Consider the following 19,010-nt stretch of genomic DNA (forward strand, 5'->3'; position numbering starts at 1 on the left):
AACGACCTAGGCCTAAGTGAATATTTTATTGCCAAGGAATCATTAATTAGTAATTATCTGTATATTATTCTTCGCAAGGTAAGGTGTCTAGGCAGGCTTGTTTAAATACAATACAAATACTATAGGCCTAGCCTAGGTAGCTAGCCTAGCTTCACCCAACCCAGCAGACTTGTTCTTGGCTATATAATATAACAGATATTGCCTTTTATATCGGTTAAATATAAGATTTGACATCCCCGAGGGAATGATATTAAGTTCGAAAGAATATATATTTCCCGAAGCGCCAGCTGAGGGAAATATATATTCCCTCGAACTTAATATCATTCCCTCGGGGATGTCAAATCTTATATTTAACCGATAAGCAGTCAATATCTGTATAATATTACATAGCCTATGTAAATACGCGAACGTGATTGGTTGAAACTGCATCACATGACTACCGCTGCGAGGATCGTAAATCGTATATATCCTCGAGAACGATGATATTGACTGTGTAATTTTCGCGTAATAATCGTGTACCCTGTCATTAATCATATAAATTCTCGAGTACGATGATATTGACTGTGTAATTTTCGTGTGCAACACTCGAGTTTGCCGATAAATAAACAAAAGTCATCTACTCGATCTTGAATTCGGGTGGAATTGTCACTCCATCGCAAGACAACGTTTCATCCGCTGGGCCACGGAATTTGCTTGAAGAAATTAATCTTCTAAACTATTTTAGGCTATGCATACATAGCGCCCTCATTTGTTATAAGTCCACCCTAAATGTGATGAAACACCGTTTGTGATTGGTCAATACTCACGGTAGTAACCTAGTAACTAGTCCGCGCTGAACATCCGGTGATTCGGCTCCTCGAAGATCGAGAGAAGACGAATTGTTTATTCGGCCTACCTGATTATAATATTATTATTAATAGGCTTATTGATGGAAATTCTTCTGTTAATTTAAACGACCTAGGCCTAAGTGAATATTTTATTGCCAAGGAATCATTAATTAGTAATTATCTGTATATTATTCTTCGCAAGGTAAGGTGTCTAGGCAGGCTTGTTTTAAATACAATACAAATACTATAGGAGGCCTAGCCTAGCTTCACCCAACCCAGCAGACTTGTTCTTGGCTATATAATATAACAGATATTGCCTTTTATATCGGTTAAATATAAGATTTGACATCCCTCGGGAATGTCAAATCTTATATTTAACCTCTAAGCAGTCAATATCTGTATAATATAGATGCAGGTAGACGGTAATCGGTAAAATCTTGTTCAATAAATAAAGACTTTGTTCTTGCTGTTCTTGTTTGTGCCGAGTTTGTGTCATTTATCGTAGAATATCTTTAAAATGTCAATTGAACAAGAATTTATCAAGCAGAAAAGCAAGTATACAATGTTCGTTAGATAGAAATTTTATAAGCTTGTTTATGGCAGCTGATACCAAATAGGGGTTTTCCGTTTTGGAGTGTAAACAAAACAGGACCACTAGGCCTGATATGGCCTAGCTTGTATTAGCCTAGCATGGTTATAATAAAAGGTAGGTGGATGCGCTTTATGGAAGTCGGCAGACGGGTCGACCATCACAAAATTAATACTTGCCCTTACCAAATAAAGGTCGCTATTGGCAACCGGGCGACCGGTAATTTTCAGCCCTGATTATAAAATAGGGATGTGGCAAGAACAGAAAGTTTCAACTTGATATATCATTATATATTATTATTTTATATATGCAATATACAATCAGCAATAATAATTATTACCGTCATGTAATAACGTTCGTTTCGTTACTATTATGATGATCAAACGCATGTGATTCTGAAATTGCGACGGCGAGAAATTCAATTTTAATTTCAATTTTATCAGTTCCTGACAGAATTAAGATTTGAAATTTGTAGTATACTTTTAATAATCAATTCCATTCTTCCATTTATAAAATCAAGCGTGTATTTTATCATAAAAATCACAAATGATAATGATGGAAGAGTACGATATGTGTGAGAACAGTATGCGTTTGTTTGTTGATACCAAGCTAGTACTGAATAGCTATATTAGAAGAATTATAACACTCTCCTAACACCTTATTCGCTCTTGGCCTTTTATTATATTTAACAATTCATAATTTGTTCGTAATTTTTCATTGCGAGTTTATGATTTATGTTTTAATTTATGTTTTTTTTTCATATTCAGGAATAAAGATGAACAAATATATTTTTTTCGGAGTTTATTTTATATTATCAATAATATTTTTAATTTGTAGAAACCGAAGAAATAGACAGGATGTGCATATTATGTGATCAGTTGTTTAGTGTTTTATCAAAGTTAAACATGCTAGGAAGGACAGCAATAAGAAGAAGTGAAACTCTTAAAATTGTGTACAAACTAATTGACCTGGACTCAGCAGAACTTTCTTTAAAGGCCTCAAGAATTGTTTTGGCAGTAAGTAATTATTTCATAATGTAATATAGTCATATTTCTACCAATTTAAAATCTTACTAATAATTCCTTGAAATGTACAATTTTTTTAAGGGTGGCTTCTTTTCAAAATGAATGTTATTACTACAATAATATGATTTTTTAGAGATTCCCTGTCAATTTTACATATTTGCCAACAAAGCAGACAAGAAGAAGATACAAGATGCAAAGCACCATTTTCAATATAGTGTAAAATAACTAGAAATTGCAAAATTTGCAATTGTGTGCTATGATTATTTGTGCGGCGGATTCAGTCTTATTGAAACAAAACAAGGTGTTTACCGACCGACCGCCTTAGTGAGCTGTAGATTTATGTTGCACGCGACTAAAAATGGCTTAATAAGGCTCGAGTCTTCTAGTGGATTTTGAGACTGTTTTAATCGAGGAGTTTAAATTGAACATTCACAGTGTGAATCGCCAAATTGTGCTGTGCCTTGTATGCAAGGATTAGGACCTTGTTGTTTGTTGCACTGGTAACCAGTGAAGATCTGCAAGCATTGCATTACAGTAGTCAAGCCTGGATCCAACAAATACATGCACAAGCTTCTCTGTGTTATTTGAGCGGCGGATTCAGTCTTATTGAAACAAAACAAGGTGTTTACCGACCGACCGACTTAGTGAGCTGTAGAGTTATGTTGCACGCGACTAAAAATGGCTTAATGGGGCTCGAGTCTTCTAGTGGATTTTGAGACTGTTTTAATCGAGGAGTTTAAATTGAACATTCACAGTGTGAATCGCCAAATTGTGCTGTGCCTTGTATGCAAGGATTAGGACCTTGTTGTTTTTTGCACTGGTAACCAGTGAAGATCTGCAAGCATTGCATTACAGTAGTCAAGCCTGGATCCAACAAATATGCACAAGCTTCTGTGTGTTATTTGAGCGACGGATTCAGTCTTATTGAAACAAAACAAGGTGTTTACCAACCACCGACTTAGTGAGCTGTAGAGTTATGTTGCACGCGACTAAAAATGGCTTAATGGGGCTCGAGTCTTCTAGTGGATTTTGAGACTGTTTTAATCAAGGAGTTTAAATTGGACATTCACAGTGTGAATAATACAGAGAAGCTTGTGCATGTATTTGTTGGATCCAGGCTTGACTACTGTAATGCAATGCTTGCATATCTTCACTGGTTACCAGTGCAACAAACAACACAGTATAAGGTCCTAATCCTTGCATACATGGGAAAGCACAATTAAATTTGTTGATCGATACTTTTGCAGTCGGCCAATATATCTAATGACGCAGATGCAGATCATTCCTTCATGTTATATACATGTATCTGTTGTTGAAATGTGAAATATGTCGCATCAATGTGTTGATGGAAGAGGTCCATAAATCTTCTACTGTGAGCTTCGTTCTCTGGTGTAATGTTTTGTCTTTTTTCAAGTATGTTCTCACTACTTCCAGAGCTTGGGTTCTAGGAGTTTTTGTAAATAATGAAACAACATGAAATGAGACCATCACTTCATTCTCCATCATTGTAACCTGTTTTAAATCGTCTGCCATTTCTTTCGAGTTATTAAAATGATATTTGTTTAAACCAACCAAAGGACTTTATCCTTTGCGATGAACTTGGAAACGTGATAGAAAACAGAATTAATGTTATCCACAATTGGTCTGAGTGGCCAGTCGGGTTTGTGAATTTTGGGTAAGCAATAAATTCTACTACTAGGCACTGATTCAGAGGCAGGGTACAGATTACATTTTTGTTTCCATGAAATCTTTTCTTCCTTTAACAATTTGTTAAGTGTCTTTGTGAGCTAATTGTCTTTATACTTCTTCATCGGATTCGAAGTTAGTTTTCTATAAACCATTTTCATTCATTAACAATAAATTCACTTTCTTTACATAATCTTCTGTGTTCAACACTACTGTTGCACGGCCTTTGTCTGCCGGCAAAAGCATTCTTCTTTGGTTTTTTTGTACAGACCATTCCAAACAGTATGTCAACGAAACGTCACTAAAGGTATTTATACCAATTGTGTATGTCTCTTTTGGTTCAACAGTTAAAGGTAATATTTTCCCAGTTAATTATATTTGGAAACCAGATAAATTTATTTACATGGACCAATCCCATCATGACAGACGATAACTTCAGGTTCAAAACATTATTTGACCAAGTACTTACTTCTCTACTACCGATTAACCCCGTTGGGGTCATTTATTTGTTTAAATATTTGTATACAGAATTTTATAAGCATCTGCAATTAGGTTTTTAACTACTCTGGTGGTGCTAAGCCTTTCACATTCAGCAACATAAGCATTGGCAGATAATTGGTGACCAGTTACAAATTTAGAATGCTAGGATGTTCGGTTTTAAGGGGGAGTTTCCCAAGAACCAGTGGGAATATTAAAAGAAAACAGATCACGCTTAATAACATCTTTAAAACAGAGTTTTGGACGTCCGCATGATCGGGGTGAGTCAGCCAGTTCTCCGTAGAAAATATTTTTTGGTAGATGGTAATCTTACTGCCGATTAACATTACCAGACCAGCGTAAGAGCCATTTTCTAAGCATTGTAAATATATCAGTTGTACCAGTAATTGACAACACAGCACTATTGGGTACACGATCATGCCAAGAAACACCTAAGATAGAACGCAGACAGCGAACATGAAAACAATTTAGTCTTTTCTCTTGATGACGATACGTGGTCCAGGACGCTGAGCAATATAACAGGACACTTTAGCACACATGCAAAGTAGACTAGATGTGAGTCTTAAATTTGATGGTAAGGTTATGGTTGTTCCATACACGAGCATGAAGTCGTCCAAAAGTGGTTGCTGATTTTCCAATACGTGTATCAAGCTCAACATCTAGTGAGTTAGTGTCACTAATAGGTTAATTTCTTTACAACTTCTAAGGGTTTACCTTAAATTAGAATGTTAGGTGGTTCTTCATCTGCGCCCTGAGCCAGGATTACTGTTTTAACGATGTTGATCAACATTCCAAAATCTGAGCAGGCCTTTGAAAAGGGGCTACACAGAAGAAACGAGGACATATTGATTGAAATAGGGGAGGAGAGGCAAATAATGAAAAGGATAGCGGAGCCTCTAGAATTAGGCAAGGAGGATTATTGAAATTGTGATCTGCGCTTGGTGGATAACCCCTTGTTATGCCCATCGCATATTTAACAGACATCGAAAACCATAACAATTTAAATTGAAACTTAGCAAAAGTGTAATTTATATCATGCACTAACTTTCTGTGGAAAAAAATGAAATGTCTCACAGAAAGTTACGTGCGCACTCGGTTTAAAAATTTAGAATTCGAAAAATTGAATTATAAAAGTTGTATTTTTATATTTTGCGTCATAGTTCATGCCATTTAAAAAAGAGCGCATTCTACATATCCAAATATCTTCAACACTTTAATATGTTGTTGATCAGATAATTTCCTTCCAAAATTGCTATCTGCGCATTTCATTATGATGATGTCATCATGTTAAAAATTGGAATAAAAGGCATGTTCTGTTTTTTTCCACCTATAACTGTATGTAGTATGTATACAGATATTATACTGTTAATTATACAGTACTTAGACACAAAATAGAGGGTACACTAAAATGTTATGTTCTTCAGGTCAGAATGGCATGTTTTTCTGTGCGCAATATTCTAACGGCGGATAACCTAACTCGTCTATAGTGACGAGTTCAAATCTAGTTGCAGGTTATCCGCACTTAACCCCTTTGATATTGTCAGGTTACAAACATTTTTATTACGTCATCATATAAAAAAATTAGAATATCGTGACTTGCTTACTTTCATCTATAGAGTCAATTTAAATCTGTCATAGCTCCTCGGAATGAAAAGTGACCCACAAACTTATATTATTATGGAAGCTATTGAATTGTAGATATGAATTCATATAAACATTTTGTTCATCTGATGTCATGATGTCATCATATGGTCAGTTCATTTTCATCTCTTGAGTGAAACTCTGAGCAAAAACTTATTTTTCAATAAAACTTTACAAAAGTGTATTTCATAATATGGAGCAACTTTTGACATGATAAAAATGGTGTGCTACGCAAAAAATTATGCGAGTACGCGTATTTGAAAATTCAAATTGTGCAAAATTAATTTCTAACGCGTTCCCCATTTTCTCCTAGATTTTAATACGATCTTTCTCAATCACTTCTCTTTCACATCAGCTACTCATGAGCTTAATTTTTTATTTTTTTTTACATTAGAATAATGTGAGTTATTTAATTTAATCTTTACAGTATATTTTAATCTGTTATAGCTCATCGGAATGAAAAGTGACCCATGTGATTAAAAATTATTACGGAAGCTGTTGAATTGCAGATATGAATTTATATAAAAATGTTGTCTATCTGATGTCATGACGTCATCATATGGCCAGTTGAATGAAAAGTCAGATTTTCAGTTCATCGCATTTAAAATAAAGCGCATATCACTTTTACGCGCCCAAAATTCTTCAAATTTATATTGATGTAATTATTTAGATAGTTATATTAAAAATTGGTTATTTTTATGTCAATTTGATGACGTCATTGTGTTAGTAGATGGGTTTTGTAATTCCGTCTATGCTACACTGTATACAGTGTATTCTGTAATACTGGAATATGCTGTATGATAAAAAATAGGTACAGTTCAGCTCTGTAAACATATTAAATTCATGTCATAGGATGGCATAATTATTGTCGACGTTCATATAATTTAACGTGTGCATGTTGCATTTCCGCAGATAACCCGAACTAGTAAAAAATTATGAGTTCAAATCTCTGTATTATTCTTCTTTCTTTCCACCCTATTTTTGTGCGTTGCGTTCTAAATTTGTCAACATTTTTGAAAAATTAAATTAATTTCTAATCAATTTTCTATTCGCTTCATATTCCATTTTCCCCATTTTTTAATATTGTCTAGGTTAATCAATTGTCTTAATTTAATTTGGATGACGTCGTCACGTCAAAAAATTTGAATAACGTGGGTCACTTATTTTCATCTTTATAGTCAATTTCAATATGTTATAGTTTATACGTACGTGCCCGTGGCCGCGTTGTTGTGCGGATAACTAACTCGTCAAAGTGATGAGTCCAAATGTAGTGTTAAGTTTGTTATTTCGGTCCAAGAAAATGTCATAATTTGTTTTATTGTCGAAATTTAAAAAAATATTATTTAATATGCAATTAATGAAGACGTAATCAACTTTTTTTTCTCTTAATTTCCTAATAAATCATACATATAATACACTAATTCAGAAAATTAAATGAAAAATAGGATTCACCGAGCATTCTGACGATCTATTAATTTAAAAAATGATCATATTTTCACCATTTTGTTAAGTTGTCACTTATAATGAAATTGCTAAAGAAAGGTTGCAAAACAGAAATAGGAAATAAAAGAGTGCGCAACAACGTTAATTGTATTGCCATAATTATGATGAAATATGATCTGAAATTTGGTTTAATCATAATACATGCTTGTGAAGATATGATTTACAAACATAATTTCGTTAATTAGCATAGACTGCATAATTTGTTATTGCGCACCGTGAAAAGATAATCGCATTGATTCCTGGCCATAAGGAATATGCTAAAATATATAAATTGACATAGCAAAATGAAATTGATCTAAAGATAATTGTCGGATAATAATAGTTATATACTAAGAAAAGAATAAATAAATAAAGATTCTGACAAAATCAATAAGGTAATGCATGATAACATCATCTACAGTTAGAGGTCAATCTTCTGACAAAGTTATACAATCTTATGTTGACAAGAATGGAAAGAAAGAAGAATAAGATAACGGATAACCAAATAGATATGTATGAAGAAAGAAGACTGTCATGGACCTGCAAAATGGCAGATGACAAAAAGTCTATAAAAAAAGTATAATCAAAATGTTATTCTGTACATGTTATGATCATGTCATGATCATAACCAAAAAAAAAAAAGATCCTGACAACAACAAGGGGTTTCCACCAAGTGCGGATAATCAAATAGAGAAGTACGAAGAAAGAAGACTGTCATGGACCTGCAAAATGGCAGATGACAAAAAGTCAAGAATGAAAAGTGTTTATAAAAATGTTATTTGTACATGAGCATTTGGAAACGAAAGGCCACCATGCTGTTTAACGCTTATACAATAACTGAAAGCAGGCCTTTTTGTCTTGTAGGTTGTTGATTTTTCCATGATTATATTTTTTAAAGCAAGATTGGAAAGAACATATCAAAACTGTTGCTTTAGAAAAACAATTCTTATTATTATATTGAGGATAGAGGTATAAAACGGGGAAGCAACAGAAAACGCATCTCTTTGGTTTCGGAAATTTTAATCAGTTGTATATATATAGGTACACTCCCACCAAAACCTTTAGGCCTAGACTACGAAGTAGGAGATAAACTCAAATTAATTAATGTTTTCAAGAGTGTGCTTAAGACACATCTACTGTCGGCTGCTTTGGCAATTTGGCAATGTAAGATTTAATTTGTTTAGCTAGATACCCACATCACTGAGAACACCTGTGAGTTATGTACTGGCTGGTAACGGAAGCAGTGATGTGGATTCGATTTGGTTTTGTTTTTTATTCGGTTTTTGTCAAATTTATCAATAGCATTTAGGTTTAAGGTTAAAGCGCCTTGAGCACTTTAGTGGATATGTGCGCTGTATAAATCTTATTTACCTCCGCCAAGGAGGTATATGTAATCGGTAGCGTGTGTTTGTTTGTTTGTTAGCAGGATTACTCAAAAAGTAATCACAAGATCTTTACCAAAATGAATAGACAGATAGATTTGTGGTCAAGGACCATTCCATTAAATTTTGGGACCATTTGGGACCACAGTCCCAATTCTGGACCACTTTTTAGTATACTTTTTCAGACCTGCTAGTGTTAAAAGATAGGACAGAATTTTTCAAAAGCCGGCGAGCAGTCTTAAAGTAAAAAGTAAACTGAAATTGCATTTTCTCGAGAACTACTTGTCCAAAAAACTTCATTTTTTAACAAGAGGCAAGAGTTATAATTTGTGATTTGTAATTTTAAAACATAATTAGATTTAATGTGCACGTTTTTTGATGCGAGTAGTTTAAAATGGACCTGAAATGGATTTTCGATTTTTTTCATTTTAGAATGATGTTTTGGGGGCTATTAGGTGTTGCTAGAAAGTATATTGTTACAAAATATAAATTGGCCCTTTTGGGGAAAGCCCCATTTGAAAATCAAAAATATTCGCGGGTGACGTCACTTTGCGAATATATTCCTATCCCTCCAATGGACAATTTGCAGTTTTTTGGCTATAACTCTTGAAATCTATGAAATTTTTTTAGATAAAATTAGTACCGTATAAACGGTTATTCATCGAGTAAATGACGATTTAAAATCTTAAAATCAACGGTTTTTTTCTGGCAATACCGAAGTTGGCCTGGCAACGTTGTCCGGGATACAGCTCCGTGCGCAATGATGCGTATCCATATTTTCCGTTCGTGTATTTTGTATATCGTTCATAATTTATACTGCTAAAATGTGTTAGTTTCTTTAGTTTTTAGTTTAGCAGAATTAAATTAGTAATATGAGATGATAATTTATTTGTCACGAATCAGGCAGTTCGAAAACGAATTTTATTCATATTTTACTTTGGCTTGACAATGAGCGCAGCAAGTTGTTGATATCGCTTTGGTCCTTGGGATGCACATGAAACGGAGCCTCGCCGCATGATGTGGGTGGTGGATCGACTCCGCGCGCTGGATTGGGGGCCTAGGCCTAGTAAAGGTTTGGGAGGTAGATGCTTTCTAAATTCGGGTTTTAGAACAAACGAAGTACATTTTAGGGACCTATATTTCAACAACATTAGATATTGAATAAATTAGTATTAGTGTCAACGCTTCGCGTATCTTTCCAGGCCGTCGATCATTCACTGACTATCGGGCGGCATACACGCTCTCGATATCATCGTGTGTATATGTGACGTCGTGAATATAGAGGCTTCCGACGGCCGTTGAAATAGAATATTGCAATGGCGTGAGTAATTTTCGCTAATTTACCATGGTATCTTCAAATTTCGTTTTTACTCAAAATACTATACATTTTGTTTTTATTTGTATGGGTTTGTGTTAATTTGATACATTTAAATAACATGTGTGAATTTCTTGGAAATCGAAATTCCATTTCAGGTCCATTTTAAAAAACCTATTTCTTTTCAAATTCACTCGTTTGATTTTCGCGTTGCTGTTCTATTGCTAGTCAACTGAAGCTATTGTTAATTGAAAGGCTTGTTACATAACCATTACACCAAACTCGCATACACATGCTTGTAATGAAATTAGCCTAAATCACAAACAGCATTAAGACTAAAAATATATATTTTTTTTTTAACCGGAGAAACCTTATGTAGGAGAATTTTACAGTAGGCGGAGGTATGCACTCTCGGAGTGGCTTTCTAGTTATTATTATTATTATTATTATTATTATTATTATTACTATTATTATTATTATTATTATTATTATTATTATTTATTATTATTATTATATCGGTGGCTTGTGCTACATGTATGACCTGTGTACAGTAGAGAAGGGCCTGTAGTTGGCATCTTAAAGATACAGTATCCTAGTATTACAACAATTATATGGTACGCTCGCTTTGCTAGTGTACCATCTAGGTCGTGCCCACAGATCGTTCTCGGTTACACATTTCAGAGCAAAAAAAATGGCGATGTCAAATGTCTGTTCCACAGGACTAAAATACATGTGGTTTGCAGGAATGAATAAATAGCCGCAGTGATTTATGTAGTCAATTAAAATTAGCACCCTGCCAATTAGTTCAGAAAGAGAAACTTGTCACAAAATGAGTCAAAATGTTTGAGTAAAATTTGTTTTTTGTATGTAACATTAGGCCTGAGGAATGGTGAAGGAGATGGGTGCAAAGAGGAACCATTTTTAAATATATTCTTTATCCATAACAAAATATTTGTTTTTATGTTTTATAAATATTATAACACAGTAAAACATTTGCGATTTCATACTTTGTTGAAACTGTTACTGTCATATAGTCGATTTAAATAGTAAAGTACATGTAACGATACACCACTACAACGTTTATATTTTTTGTAAATATTATTATTTATTAATACAATTAACGTTAGTAATCAAGTTTATTTGTATAATTATGTGTTTAAACAGTACCCACACTCACAGTAAGAAATTTGCGCTTCAAATGGCGACAAAAATGATTTATGTATTTATTGTCAAAGTTGTTAAGTTTATTCCACAAGGGCCCATAAATTTGTGTTATACCAAATAATTATACTGGGAGACTGAGCAGTTATTAAAAACAATTATTGTAGAAAGGTAAATGCGAAGCTGGATTCACCAGAGTAAACTAACATCAAAATCCAAAGCGAAGAAGACATGTTATTTGTTGTTGATGATACAGAGCCCTCTAAAAGCCAGAATTTTGTACAAAAAATCTTTACAGTCTTGAACTTTGTAATCTGTTTGTTTGTTTGTTTGTTTTTTTTTGGTTTTTCTATAGGCCTACACTGTACAGTGTGTATTCATCCACCAACCATACTTATCTTCAACAGTAAAATATTTAAAAATGAATTTAATTCAGAAACAATTTCCTGGCATCATGACATCATACTATTTTTAAATTGTTGTTTTGTTTCTTTTTAGTTTGAAGTAACTGGTTCAAATTTGACATCATTGTGCAAACTTATCTTTAAGATTAGTAAAAATAAAGAAAATGATATTCTTTTCCAAAAGAATAATATATTAGGTAAGCATGTGTTATTTTTAATGTATTTTGCTTTATTTATGCTATTGGTCCTAGCGGGAATTTGGCCTTAAACCATCTCAAACCCAGTTAACTCGGCAGATAATGACTATTAAATATTTCTTTTACACATAAAGACTTTTAAATGAATAAAATTCAAATATAAAGTAGTATAAAAATAATAAGCATGATATTACCAACTTTCTTTATTACTAGCCATCTACAGTACATTAAAAATAATTACTAATCTTTACTATGTTAATGATGTGCCTATAAATTCTTGTATTAAATATAGCAAAGAACACTTCAGCGTTAAAAGTAAAATAATCTGAAGCAGCAAGACTATTAGTATTAGTAATATCACAAATAATAGAAACTATATTTAAAAATTACTATCAATGTTCGCCTTTACCGCGTGTACTGTATCTAATTCTGCCATTTCAATAGTTACCACTATTTGCGTTTCATGCTTTTATTAGGGCTGAGTTGACCAATTAGGTTTAGGCTTAGTTGACCAATTAGTTTCAGGCCTAGTTAATGTGAAACTGACTTGATGTGAGCCGACTTGCCTGTGGCCGAGATGGTTTAGGGCTGACTTGACTGGCACCCCTAGAGGATCACAAGTGTTTTATTACTAGTAGTAGGAGACTTCATAATTTCAATTTATTGTTAATATCGGAATTATTCATTTACAGATTTAATTGTAAAGTTGATAGCTTCAACTAATTATCAGAAAGTTTCAGATGCATTGATCTACTGCATTGGAGCCCTCAAGTTCCTGACTGGAAACAATGCTATACTTAAAGATCTAGCTGACTATGGCTGTACAGAATCATTGGCTAGACTTCTTATTAATATCAATACAGCTGTAAGTATAAATAATAAAACATAAATTTATTAACAAGCTTTAAATCCAAAATTGCTGTGAAAAGTTTTTAGAGCACCCTTGTACCATAATAGACTAGTCCTGGTCCACATCTGCACCCTCTTGCTTATCAATTATCAATTTTCTCTCAAATTTTAATATGTGCTTGCTCAACCAATTATCTCTCTCATGAGTCGCACCATTTTTATTTTGATGATGTCATCATGCCTAAAAGGTTGAATAACATTGGTCGTGTGATTTTAACTACCGGTACACTGTATATTTGAATATATTGCAGCTCTTCAGAATTAAAGGTGACTTTGATGTTTATAACTTATTATGAAAGCTGCTAAAATGTAGATATGAATTCATATAAAAATTAAGCCTATCGGATCATATCGCCATTTAATGTTAAAAAGTAGTTTTTTTATCACTTTCGTCAAAGCACTGCGCTTCTACATGCTCAATGTTCTTCCAAATCTTTTTTTTCATGTTGATTTTGATACATACTACCAACAAATTAGAATACCGTATATTTCGGTGTATAAGTCGCACTTTTGACACGCAAATTTGACCTCTAAATTAAGGGTGCGTCTTATACACCGAACATAAATGCCTCACCACACAGAGTGTACATATCGTCACCTCGTTGGCTAGGCCTGAGTAGGCTAGGCCTAGCTACAGTGTACTAACGTAACGGCAACCTGCTTCTGCCTAGTTTTCAAGGCATTTTAGCGTGATGTTATACTAAATATGATGAAAAGATTTGTTTATTATGGAGCTGTTTTAGGCGCTCCGATAAAATTTCATTTGTAAACGTTTACGATTGGAATAGGCCTAGTATTTATTTATAGTTATACGCACGATCGCCGACCGCCGTACCCCCAGCGCAAGCCCTTCTTGGCGGCCACATGCTGTACGGTATTCGATTAGTATATTCTCCAGGTGATTATAGCATGGACCTAGCGTACACACTTCTCGGATACATAGATACTAATCGAATACGATTTTCCGTGAAAACGTGCGCCCTCTCGAAATGATCGAGCGAGGCTAGCCCACACACGTGCGTGTTACACACACGGTCATCCCATGCACTCGATGTTGCGGGTGCGAAACTCATGAATAACAAGTTAGAAACAACTTGTTGAGGCTGGGCGCGGCCGAGCCTAGGTAAGAAAAAACCTAAATAAAGGACGCCGTTGTAGATATACAAAATATATTATTACAATAAAATTGATTACAATTTAAAAAAAACATTGTTTTGATGAAATATAAGGTGCGTCTTATACATCGACGATATAAAAAATACCGATATTTTACTCTTAGTTAGGGGGTGCGTCTTATACACAGGTGCGACTTATACACCGAAATATACGGTATATGTCACATAATAGACCCAACTCAGCTATATATGCATAGAACTATGCATCAGGTCAAAGGATTGCATACATTAACTTTTACAATCGTATTTTAAGGTACTGCATGTTTTTTTAATTTAAATTTCAGTGAAATTATAAATGTTTAATATTTTGTAGACAATGGAAGGATTGCCTGTTGCTCATGGAGTGCCAAACCTTCTACTTCAAGTCACAGGTACATTGAGAAATTTAGCTGACAAACCAGCCACACATGCAACATTTATATCATGTCAAATCATTCCAGAACTTTGTAAAATTATTGACACATTCCCATTGGATGGAGATTTGATGTTTAATATCTCAAGAATACTCAGGTAAGGAATTGGGTGTACCTAAACTTAAATCATATCTTTAATGTTATGCATTTGTTTTGTTGTGTTGCATAACACAAGATAGACATGCCCCAAGTCTGTATTTTTTGTCTTTTTTAGGTTATATGCGTTATCATGCAAATAACCTTATTGATTCTGTCAGAATCTTTATTTATTTTTTCCTTAGCACTACTTTGTCTTGATCAATTTCATCTAGCTAAGTCAATTTTTCAGAGTATATTCCTTATGGCCAGGAATTGATGTGGTTATCTTTTCAATACTGCACAATCAAAAATTACGTGGTCTTTAATAGACACGTTTCGCGCTCGCGACCAATCAGAAATAGTGGGTATAGATTTGTAAACAAACCGAACACCTCTCGCCTAGTGCGTGTTGAAGCATAGCGAAATGGCAACTGCCGAGTGCTTTTGTTGCAAGGTGCATCATAAATGTTGTATATGTTGGATAAATCGTGAATTTAACTACACAAAATCACTGATTAATATTCCTGTTTTTAATTTTCAAACACTTGCTGAGTGGTTTGCGTCGGCTCCGAAGGATAGTGGCACAAAATCTTGGATTTTTTCAAGGAAAGGTACGTCCACGATGTGCTCGTGTCTCTCCGCCCGCCCGGTGGCGTTGCCTGATGCGGTACTTCGTCTACTAGGTCTAGGAGGCTTGGGTGTCTGTTTAAGCGCCGAAGAACATCACATAATACATGGAAGATGCAATAGGAGCATGAAGAAGAATGAAAGATAATAATTAATATATTTACGCAACATTTGTAAATAAAATCAACAGTTAACATGTATTAAATGCACCGTATTATATATGTGTCAAACCAAAAATGACAATACATAAATAAAGTCGATGATTCCGAACCAAATGCCCAAATAATTCTACAGTGAATATAAAACATAAGTTTAGAAAATAAATAACATTACCATGCCATTCCATCAAAAGGCTAGTTTTGACGATTGCTTTCTAAGATGATCATCTCTCAGTTCTCCCATGCTTTAACATACCTCTCGCTGTGTTTGTTTACCATTGTATACCGACTAAAAGGTCAAACTGACGGTGACCTCGCGAGCGCGAAACGTGTCTATTATGTACTTATTATATTAAACCAATATTTCATCATATGACAATACAAATACGTGTGTAGCATCTATAACGCATGCAATATGTGCCCTTACAATTTTCAAAATTGTCAAAACTTATTTTCGATGAAATTAGAGTACAAGCAATTGTAAGCGTTTAAAAATTGCCATGAGTGCGCAGAATATTGTACACATTAAACATTTTAGTGCGTGTTAAACTATAGTGCGCACTATTTTTGCATGATTTCTGTTTTACAACCTTCCTTTAGTAATTTTATCACATTTTATTCACTTTTCAACTTCAAAACCACGTTATACAAGCACTATAAAAGGGACAGGCTATGCACATGTAAGTAATAATAAAATAGTAAAAATATGCTACATTTTAAAATTAATATAGATCGTCAAAATGCTAGGGAAACCCTATTTTTCATTTCATTTTCTTAAAGTGTATGTATCATATAATAATCTATCTGCACCAAAGTGGTTACTGCATAGTAAATACACGGAGGAATCTTTCTTCTTTCAAAATCTCAGTATACACTGCTGTCGCGTTGTGTCCTGATTCCTCCTCTGAACCACTGCACACGTAGGGGCAATTTTGACAACTACGACATTGTGAGCATGTGCAGTCGTGAGCTTTAAAGCCAAAGTGAGCACAATTGGCCAATCACAGCGCCAGATACGTCGTCGTTAAGGAGAATATTTCTGTTTATATCACTAAATGTCGTTATCATTGGTTAGGATGAAGAACAACTGACATCGTTGTCCAATAGAAATACACCCCTCTAAATTTCTACTCCTTTATTGTATCAAACAATCAATACAAAAGGTAGCCAAGATATAGCCGGAGCTACAGTAATCAAGCTTGGTACCTTTTAAAAACATCTTAACTTAAGCTACGAAATTAACAAATAAATAACAGAACTTAAAGGAAAATAAAAATGTAATAACGTCAAAAACAAAACAAAAAAATTTTGAATAGCATAGCTTTATATTCATAGTAAACAAGCCAGATTTCGCTTAGAAAATGGCAGCATTTGAAGACGATTCTACAGGCAAAAAATTGACCAAGTTTTCAAAATCTTACAAAAACATAGCCTTACAAAATGTATTTTTTTTACTTGTTGTAGTTGAAAAATAAAAAAAACACAGTATGATTCTAGTAGAATACATAAAGGTTCGATTTAATCGATAAAATATTTTTTTTTAATTTATTTTTTGTTAACATGATTTTGCCTATTCTAGGCTGTTCGGGGATTACCGACAAGCGACTGGTTTGGCTTGTCTGTGCCACATATAGGCCTATTATAAATAATTAAAGATTCCAACAAAATCAATCAAACAATATATCTTTTAAAAATCAATTATCTTTATTTAAATCAATGCATATAACCTATAATTCGTCATAGTGATGAATTAAATCGAGTTGTTTTTATTTTATTTTTGTCTTTAGACTTGTCATACACATATTGAAATCGATTTGCGGACCACAAACATCCAAAAAAGAACGATGTATGTTATCATACTGTATTTAGCTATATAGGGCAGGCAGTATGTAATTGTAAATATGGATTTTTGAATCAACCAATGATCAATCGGACATCATTTGGTTTCAAAATTTAAAAAGAGTACATACAGTATTGTGTTATGTATGATCGAGACTGAAATAACAACTGTAGAACTATAATGTGACAGGTATTATTATAGACCTAGAGTGTTGCAGAGTTTTTTTGTTAATTCTATTGTCTAGTCCTAGCCTTGCTGTACATGTGCGTATGACCTGCTCAATAAATAGGTACTATACCACTGGCACATAGCTGCCACACACAGGGCAGGGTCTGGGTGGGAATTAATCAAATTATTTCTGCATAATAATGATCCATTCAATTTTTGATTTTCGGAGAAGTTAGCCTATCATATCAAATCCCATCAAATGTTTACCAGACTATTAGGCAGATAAAATCATTCTAGCCTTCAGAAACTTTCATCATCTCATCATCATTTTGCATCGTCTAAACGTAACATAGAGCATATGCATCATCTTAGTTGTTGAATCTTATCTTTTTACTAATATTAAGTCAAAACTCCGTCTGGAACCCAGACTAAACCAACAAGTGTCTCATGGTATTGTGCGGATACCATGAAACTTGATGGCTAATTGGACATTGTGATATCATCATAATGACCGTACAGATTTCAAACAACAAATTATTCTTATTGCTGTTATTATTTATTCAACCAATTCTTATGCTGTTAAGTTATGTTGTAACTTGATCTATGCAATCATCAATGCATTACTTTTCACTTTGAGTTCGGAATGACAGATTGGAATGTTTTCAATTCTGAGAATGTGGATGAATTGGCGGAAACTGTTACTGCTTATATCAACTTTTGTACAGATAATGTGATGGTAATTTTAAACCATGGATCAATAAAAACGTAATGGAGATAATTAAGAAAAAAAGACGAGCTTTTAATAATGGTGACGTTGTCCAAGTTAAAAGTATTCAGAAGGAGTTGAAACGAGTAATACATAAGAACAAATTAGAGTACAAAATCAAAAGCAAATTCAAAAGTAATAATATGAAGCAAGTGTGGCGCAGAATGTGTGAAATGAGCGGATATAACAAGCAAAAAGCATTACCTGTAATATCAACAGTACCAAACAATATGCAAATGAACTTAATGAATTCTTTAATAGATTTGACAAATACAATTTCTGGAGTAAAAGATTGAAAACTAAATTTACGATTATCATCACCACCATTGTGGAAGAGGGGCGTTGGGAATAGGGAGATAGTCGGGATTTTGCTTAGGCTATAGGCACAGTAGGCTATCAATTTGACCAGAATTGTGGATGGAAAATGTTACAGTATTTAATTATTCCTGGGAAACGGCTGGGATTTTGGGGTGGGGATGGAGGCCTATGACCGAACTGGGAATGTTTTAAACTACATTTGAAAACTGCCACTGAGGGATTATGGGTTGGGAGTGATGGCTAACATAATTTGTTCTGGAACCATCTTAAAAACATCACCCGGTTTCTGGGGTGTGTTGGGAGGAGGAGCGAAAATACTGGCGTAATGAAGTAGCCTAGGCCTATATGATT

The 19,010-nt window shown here is 34.0% G+C and overlaps 1 protein-coding gene across 2 annotated transcripts in view; it reads left to right on the plus strand.

The window, feature by feature from the left end:
- LOC140053863 (armadillo repeat-containing protein 2-like) overlaps positions 1–19,010 on the plus strand; it is an 89,851-nt gene that overhangs the window by 48,752 nt on the left and 22,089 nt on the right. For both annotated transcript variants that reach the window (XR_011846461.1, XM_072098591.1), the window contains exons 8-11: positions 2,254–2,432; positions 12,105–12,207; positions 12,900–13,072; positions 14,605–14,801. Coding sequence is in view for 1 of the 2 variants with exons in the window: in XM_072098591.1 (XP_071954692.1) it covers positions 2,254–2,432; positions 12,105–12,207; positions 12,900–13,072; positions 14,605–14,801 (652 nt within the window). In the remaining variant the exon portion in view is untranslated. The remainder of the gene's footprint in view (positions 1–2,253; positions 2,433–12,104; positions 12,208–12,899; positions 13,073–14,604; positions 14,802–19,010) is intronic.

This window comes from Antedon mediterranea, chromosome 7 (assembly GCF_964355755.1).
Source record: "Antedon mediterranea chromosome 7, ecAntMedi1.1, whole genome shotgun sequence".
Lineage (NCBI taxonomy): Eukaryota > Metazoa > Echinodermata > Crinoidea > Comatulida > Antedonidae > Antedon > Antedon mediterranea.